General features: G+C 34.3%; 1 protein-coding gene across 1 annotated transcript; it reads left to right on the top strand.

Moving 5' to 3' along the window:
• The first annotated feature begins 3,634 nt into the window (after positions 1 to 3,634).
• Positions 3,635 to 8,493, top strand: LOC138310400 (uncharacterized). Its single transcript, XM_069251612.1, has 5 exons — positions 3,635 to 4,259; positions 4,548 to 4,816; positions 5,075 to 5,269; positions 7,245 to 7,392; positions 8,328 to 8,493. The coding sequence occupies exons 1-5, from the start codon at positions 3,716 to 3,718 to the stop codon at positions 8,363 to 8,365; spliced, it is 1,194 nt and encodes a 397-aa protein (XP_069107713.1). The 5' UTR covers positions 3,635 to 3,715; the 3' UTR covers positions 8,366 to 8,493.
• The last annotated feature ends 303 nt before the right edge of the window (positions 8,494 to 8,796 follow it).

Genomic DNA, 8,796 nt, shown 5'->3' with positions numbered 1-8,796 from the left:
GTTGAGGCGTATTGATATTTTATCCAATAGTTCAGTTTGGCCAATGATTGTACCGCTTTTAAAATATCCAGCGATAACGTTCTGTATATATATGATGACATTTCATTTCAACAAATTTTATTTCGAATAACGAAAAAGGATTAAACAACAGGCATTGCCTATATTAGTTTTCTCCTAGTAACAATGAGTATACATATGATTCAACAAAATTCTAATTTTAAACAAATTCATGAACATATACAATCTGATTAAAATACAGATCCTTTTTATCACTACGTTAGATAAGAGGATCTGAGAAAATCCCATTAGGGGTCATGTCCAGATGGCCTTTGTAAATGGCCAATCAAATTGCTGCTGGCAAAATTTTGACAGTGAATTTAAGGGGACGAAATATTTTGAAAATCTGTCAGAATTATTTCCATGTAGGTAGTCATCTCGCCCAAAGAGCACAATAAAGCTAATCGTAGTTGCTTGTTGGGGCGAAATGGCGTTGTCATTTGACAAAGCAACGTGCAGAAAATACATTTGATGTGAATCACACGTGGTATAAAGGTCATCCGAACATGACCCTTAATTGGATTTTCTCAGATCCTCTATTGAACGGAGTGGTTATAAGGATCTGTATTTCAATCAGATTGGAACATATACTGTAGCAATTGTATTGATGAATAATGTTGGGATAAGGACAGTATTTAAGATATCATCTCTAATATACTTATGTGCGAAGTTTATTGTTTTTCAAAATATATATAATCATAATTTAGAGATTAGAATATAATATAAATGACTGGATCTATCCACAGATAGGATACAGACCTAAATGTCCATAATGGCTTATTTGCCAGTGGTCATCCACCTATGTATTTTTGGATGACATAATATTCGAGGTACAATGTTTTCGGTCTATGAAGAATTAACCTCAAAGATCTGAACAATAGGAATGAGTGTAACATATGAAAGTAAATTATATGTAAATCATTTCTAATTGATGACCTGCGGCGAATACGGTGGTTTGTTACTAGGCTTGCAGGCTTGTACTTAGGGCTAATCACACTATTGATAAACAGATATTATGTAATACTCCGATGATATAACAATGTCTCCGGTCTATAGTTTTAATATTGGAGCTTTGCTGATAGACTATTTGAAGTGTCTTTTTACAATAATATAATTTTGTTTTGTTTTGTAAGCCTTTTATTTGATGTTCTTTCATACAAAGCCTTACATTATATTGTCACAGATGTATTGATGTCCATTACAAGGTATTGTAATATTGTCAATCATTCGAAAAATGATGTACTGATTTGAAACCACTCTAACATAGGTTTAACTATAATTCCACACTTAGAATTCAACATGTATAGATATGTGTGTATGAAGGTTTTTTTTGTATGTCTAAGAATGTCAACATTATTTCTCTAATTATTGGATGACAATTAAGTTTTCTTTGTTTTTATACCAAATCTGGCTTTCTGATTGGTCGATTCATTTTTTTCATACCACTACGACAAAACCCCGATAATGGGGCGAAACCCCGACGCTATCGTAACGTCATAATAGAAACATTGACTTTGCGTAATGATTTATTTTCTTTCTTTCTTTCTTCCTAACTCTGTCGCTCTTTTTCTTTTTCTTCTAATCCTGACTTTGATTTTTTAATATTCAGTGCAATTTATTTGTTTTTGTCTCATCTTCAAACTCCAATTTTGTGTTATTTCCTCCTTACATTGTATACACTACTATGCATAAAAGTAAACCTCATATTCAGTTGTTATCGTATGTGTGTGTGGATGTATATATTAGCTGTAGGATATATAGGGCAAAGAAGTAATTCTAACAGTGAGAACAAAAGATTTTCAAATTTTTGAGGCGATCCGCCCCTTAGTCAAGACACAGGAAAAACAACTAAAATTACATGTTAAGGAAGATCACGGACGTACACAAAAACATGAACAATGAACACATCCTGAATAAAAAGTTGTTATAAAAAAGTCAAGGAACAACTTAATAAAAAAGACATCATTGGAATCGTACACGTAAATATATTTTTTATCAAGGAGCCTGGAAAATTAATTATAAGCATAGATGTCACTATTTTTTAATGTTATCGGGTTATGAAATAAATTTTGTCTTTAAAACGCGGATTCACATGATTTGTAAAACAAATCATACCCTGATAAAATAAAAAAAAAGCAATAAAATTGAGGAGAAAAAATAGATTCATCTGTAATGTAACAAAAAGTGACACGATCTATCGGTGCTGACATTGATGATACAGCTGTTATCTACCATAAAATACCTTAATGTGTTTAAAAGAAAACTTTAATTTATTCATTTAATTCTTTTTATTTTTCATTTTCATTATTTATGAATCAGGCCTAAACATAAGATACTCTTGTAAAGGCATGGTTTGATTTGGGCTTAATGAGTTTAATATCTCAATAGCAGCCAGGATCATTTAAGGACGTGCCATGTTTGTTGGTGGAAAAAGCCAGGGTACCTAGAAATTAAAAAAAGATGAATATCGATTTAGACAGGTACCGAGTATGTCAGCGGAAATAAAAGAAAGAAATATTGAAATAAAACATATAAATATAGATTGAGACAGGTACCTGGTATGCCAGCGGAAATAAAAAAAATTTATATTGAAATAAGATAAACAAATTGACAATCCGAATTAATGTTGACGTTAGCACTAGTGATTGAAAGGGTTAGTGAAGTTGTCTCAGGATATAAAGGTCATAGGTGTTACCGTCGATAGGGTTACCACTTGAAATACTCAAAAGGGAATGCGGCGGTGTCGTGGAAATCAAAGCCTACATAAATATTCGCCCTAGCATATTTCAATTTTGAAGTTTTTTAATAAAAATGTTTCAGTTGCATTTTGTATTATAAGGATAATATCTTTAAGGATTTTTGCATGATATCATGTATAACACTGATATTAATGAAATCATATCTTCAAATCATATAAATGTTAATGTAAAGATGATTTCAAACGCCAGGAAAATGCACTAGATTCCAAATAATAATAAAAAAAATGTATATAAAGCGCAGTCAAGTCGGACTTGATACTAACATGGAAAAATAATATCATACTAACATGGAAAAATATACATTAAAATCCATAGGAGTTCTGTAAACAATATTCAAAGGATTTTGCTTTTACTGGCTTTTACAATTTAGATATTCATAATTTAGTAAGTTTTTATTTACCGATATTCTGTTTAGTCAAATGTTTTTATTTCGTTCTTGTTTAAAGAATCTTTAATTATTTACACATTGAAATTTTTTATATACTAACAGTTCTTTTGTTTTTGATGGTGTGTTTTTTGTTTTTTGTTTTGTTTTTGTTTCTTTCTTTTTTGGGGGGCGGAGGGGTGGTAAGGTGGGGGGAGGGATGGGGAAGTGTGTTGTTCAAAATATTTGTTTATTTTTAAAAGTCAAAATGTCTTAAAATTCGTAAGGGGTAAAATATGGCATAAGGAACCTATTTGACATACTTTAGGTAAAGATGTATTGTATTACATTATCCAAATCTTAAATTATAATAAAAAACGAAGAGACAGTAACCTTATAAGGGTGAAAACCTCCCCGACACAAGTTGTTATATTTTTACATTTTAAGGTCAAAGCAATTAACGTGTCTAGTTGTTAATAAAACGGATGTTGAGAGTACAGTCAGCGTCGGGAAGCTTAGGAGGTCGTTCGGCAAGATGGAGGGTCTATACTTTACCCCAGTTTCTTTTCTGTTGATTACTTTACTAGTAAACACGGTAAATGGACACGGGTTGGATAAATCCAGGGAACCTCTGTCCGACCGGGCTCTAAGGACAAAAACCGAGTTAGCAAAGATGCAGAAAGATTCAGATTGGTCTGAAATTTTTGACTACAACTTGGCACATCTGGAAAGTCATCTCATCACGGAGTCAAATAATATGATAAACGGTTTGTTTGAGGAGTCTGAGACCGGATCATCGGGAAACGATCGAGCTCTGAACGACATGGAAGATTTAATGAACCAGTTAAGGAATTTACGAGGAAGTTTGAATAAAATGTCCACTGCGCATGCCCAGCTTGAGAAGAGAATGAACGCCGCACTTCGCGAACGAACGAACAACCAGCAGAATACAATGAATGTTGCGAATATGATTCATGATCTGAACACGATGTCAAGTAAGCTGGCCCATATGAGTGGAGCTATTAGTAATCTTAGTGGAAGAGCTGGTGAGATCCGACACAAATCTCCGGAAGTCTCAAGTACGTATCTTATATACTCGACATATACACATTTTAATACATCTTATATAGTCCTTTCTTTGTCCTTTGTTGCTTGCGTATTTGACGAATCATTTAAACACAATAAAAATGCAAATTATAAAAATAAAAAAGCAAAGCATCTATGACTTTTATCTTTATTCTTTCCAAATTCATTTTCCAATGTGTTGATAAATCAACAATAGTCAACATCGTTCTTAAAGACATGCTTTTAAAAACATTTGTAAGATTGAATTTTAGACTGATAATGTGGTATTTATCTTCCTTAAGGACCCGGCAACTGTCAGGAGGTGAAAAATTGCAACAGCAATTATGGAGACGGAGAATATTTTATTTACCCGGGGTCATTGGGAGGTCAAAAGGTCAAAGTTTTTTGCAGTGGTATGTCTGGTGATGAGCCTAAGGAATATATAACTCTACACAGCACTAACACCGGGACGTATAACTACTCCCTCCGAACCGATAACTCCCCCTGTACATTCCAAGACAGAGTAGGCGATGCTTTATCCGACTTCCGCAAAATCCGAGTCGACGTCGAGGTAAGATATAGAACCAGATATTTACTGTTTACTGTCGAAGTTAGATAAAATCCCTTCGTCCCTCCATTCTACTCCCCTAGTGTTTTTGTATGTAAATTGGATGTCACAAGGCGTTATAATCCCTCATAAAAAAGAAAAAGGTATTTTACGGTATAAAGTTGAATGAGGATTATCTTGAATATAGTTTATGTAATAAAATTACACCTTAATTCTGTATTATATGTCCACGAAATAAATATCATAAGTTTTGTGTTTCAGGATATGTCAGTACAAAGATATGACTTCAGTTATGCGAATAATATAAATGAAGACTCGGATACCTGGCAGACACCTAAGTTCGGATCTGGTGGCGGATGTAGTTGGGACTACATGTACCGAGATTATCGCAACTGCATCGCTCCTGGAGGGTTTGTTATTGATACTTCCGGTACGGGACTCGTCGTAGATCCTGAGGTATGTTAAAACCGGAAGTATGGCCACCTAGATGTATTCTAAAACTCGAACATCCGGCTAGTGTTTGGAGGTCCCTGGTTTGAATCCCAGATTATCCTCTCCTGCCCTGCAGGTAGGGCGTTAGAATTGTACCTGCTGCCCCTATTGCATTATCGTAAAAGGCGACTAAATTTAGGATCTTGTCTTTTCTCTTCTTTCTAACTGACTATATCTTTCCTAATGCCTCCCTTGGCACCGTCTCACTTTTGGCCTCGAGTTGAGCGTTCGCTCCTGTAAGGAAGGCTTTGGGTTCTGTCCCCTGGCCGAGACACACCAAAGTCTATAAAAGTGGTAGTTTCTGCTCCTGCTTAGCGCTCAGCATACAGGGAGTGGGACGACTGGTTCGCCCGTTGTCAGTATAATGTGACCGGGTGGGTTGTGTTGCTTGGTGTCTTCGGCGGCATGCTTCAGTGATATAGCACTATAAAAAGGGCAATAGTTCCACTATACAAGAAGACACAACATGAATATACCGCAGTCTCCCAAAACACTCACCTCACACTACATTAACGCAACACACAGCATACATGGGAGGCCGTCCTTACATGACCATAGCTGTTGATAGGACGTTAATTAATCAAACAAACAAAAATCCTGTTTCAATGTATTTATCAGTCAACCTATGTAGCCAAATTTCTGGTAGATTAGTATATAGTGAGGTATATAAAGAAATCATGAGAAATTATTTGAACGAAAGCCGAAAGCACAAAATCAGAAACTCCTAAGAAAACGAACATTCAGGAGTTTGTCAGTCGTGAATGCTGGTGGATTTAACTGGGACATACGATTATTTCATGTTGATTTTTTTTACGTTGTTGAGACTCCTATGGTTCATACGCACAAATTGTGGCGGTGATTAATATTAGCGATATGTTATAGTCTACAAAATACACTAAAATTGAATCGCACGCGTTGACAAGATGGTTTACAATTAAACTTCATATAACATTTCCCATAATTTGTACGATTCTCCTAGGATTACTCAGTAACGTTTGTAAAGTAAGAGCTTATGTTAATTATAATGTTGATTAATTATCCGAATGCACTGAATCAAGAAAATGATATTAAAATTAATGTCAACGACTAAACATATCAGGCTCTGCTATTTCCTTCAGGTTTAAGACCCTTTCGAAACTAGTAATTCCTGTATGTCTATATATCACTTGTCATTTGCAATTGAATATAACTTAGTTGATATAAAGTGTCTATGTATCCGTCCTAACCTTAGATATATTACTGTTGACTCATAGATTGTTGTGTTGTTTGTATTTGGCAATATATGCAAGAAACTGTACGTTTTTGTTGCAAAACCACAGGTTCAGTACATAGTTATTCCACTAAATAAACATGCCATTATGTTTACTAGTTTTTAAAGCATGTAGCAAAAGCGCTGGTTTGACCGGATTCGGCGTTACAAAGGTGCACACATCGATTCCTTTTTAAACGTGTCAGGAAAATTGGAAAATTAAGTATTTAATATAGTACTATACTGCAAATGGACAATGAATAATAATGTTTGTTACTTTCCAATTAATTTACAAACTGATATGGTTTTCGTATACATTCCGAAATATTGTTAGAAGTTAGACACATAATATTGATTGAAACCCCAGCGATAAAACAATAAAACTTAGCAAGGTATGAATCATTAAAATCTTTTACTATAAAAGATGAAGTTGTGTTTGAGGTCATTCAAGTCATTCTAGGAAACAATTTGATAACAAAACCACAACAATCTAAGGTCGAGTGTTGAAACTGCGCATCATGAGATATTTATAAACATGAAAATAAAGAATCACATCTAAAAACAATGCTGTAAATATGACACGTTTAAAATAGAACTGTTGGGGACGGGTAAAATATTATACCATGTCATTGTTGGGTAGTGAAATCATGATTGAGCTCCAGTTTCTATGGTATTTAATTATCGTTACAGTTACAGTGGATGTCCTATGGCTACGGCGGACGATTGGACACGGTCTACAGGTCCAAGAACAACGCTCACGTGACGGCCGCGTGCGATGGTTGGTGTGCCTGGTGTTTCCCGATAGGCGAGATGATTCTACACCTCGAACCTGCCGTCGGTAAGTACCCAGAACGAGGTTAGGACCGCTGTTCCGGAATAATTAGCGCTCTCTGATATATTTTAAAAAATAAAGCTTACCTCGGAAGGTCAAATTGCTTAAAACCCTATGTCATAAAGAATCATAGTCTATACATATATGAAAAAAACCAACATGACATACAGATAAGTACATAGTTTTGTTTAAAAATAGGCTTCAAATGTAAGAAAAGTAGTAAATCAAAATATTTTGACCAGGGAAGAATGTACCTCAACTATTCGCCTGCAGTTTTTTTTTTTTTTTTTTTTTTTTGTAAATTAGAAAAAATATGATAACGTACATGTATAACACGCTTATTTTTAAAGTTTAGCAATAGATATAGTTTCTATATATAGACACACGGGCAGATAACTCCCATCTTTTGGCAGGGAAAATAGTATTACCCGGGCAGGATATTACGGTACATGCAAGATTTGGAATGGAAGCAAATGGGAAATCCGCAAAGATGAATAACTTAGGATATATAGAGTAGAAATCACAATGGTTATAAACCTAATGCAAATGTTATATTTTGGCAAAGATTTAGAAAAACGAAAGTGGCGAGTCACCGTTGTCTTTGTGTCATATATTATGCAACATTGACAATGTATTTTTATCCTGCAATATTTATAAAAAAAGTAAATCATATTGATGCAAGTTTATTTTAGCAGTGCTACAGTACAGATACGTTCGTTTTTCAATCAATTCTTCGCTTGAATGTGAATAAATAAAACTGTCTCGTAGTACAATAATTCTAAAATGTAGCCGATTTTCTATAGTGTCGTTTACAGCCAAAATACATGCTGTAAGTGTACTTCGACAATACCAATGTCATGATCAGTTGTAGGAGTTTTTTCTAATTATAAATACCAAGTATGAATCATTCCAATCATACATACGTGTTTGTCTCGTTTCAGGACTGAAAGGTGACGCAACCGAACCAGTGTGTGGATAAAACGAAACATGTCGACTTCCAGATATGTACAAATATTACACAACAACAAAAAATGACAATCTGATTCGATATTTTTTCTTCTATTTGCCTTATCTTATACATCAATAAAGTATATTCTATAAGTAGTTGATGTTTGTTTTGTATTTTATGTTTGAAATGTATGTCTTAAATCAGTTATGTATAAACCTACAAAAGTAGCATTAATTACCATAAGAAGCTGCAAGAACTGATAACATTCGTTTAATTCATTCTAGTCTTGCAAACCAAATTTTCTTACGAGGTACATTTCATGTTAAAAATTAGACTGGCCACCAGACCCTAAGTTGCTGATAAGACTTTTCAGCAGAGATTTTTACTAGATTATCTCCCCTTAGTTTAAAACTTAGGACCTAGAATCAGAAACAAAACAATCAAGCCAAAGTTTAGTGATT

The sequence above is a fragment of the Argopecten irradians genome, chromosome 16 (assembly GCF_041381155.1).
Source record: "Argopecten irradians isolate NY chromosome 16, Ai_NY, whole genome shotgun sequence".
Lineage (NCBI taxonomy): Eukaryota > Metazoa > Mollusca > Bivalvia > Pectinida > Pectinidae > Argopecten > Argopecten irradians.
This window is presented reverse-complemented; position numbering and strand designations above follow the sequence as displayed.

Bases quoted from the DNA above. Each gene is read 5' to 3' on its own strand.
- LOC138310400 (XM_069251612.1), top strand. From the start codon at position 3,716: ATGGAGGGTCTATACTTTACCCCAGTTTCTTTTCTGTTGATTACTTTA. The intron at 4,817-5,074 runs GTAAGATATAGA...TTTGTGTTTCAG, and splicing joins AAATCCGAGTCGACGTCGAG to GATATGTCAGTACAAAGATA. The intron at 7,393-8,327 runs GTAAGTACCCAG...GTCTCGTTTCAG, and splicing joins ACACCTCGAACCTGCCGTCG to GACTGAAAGGTGACGCAACC.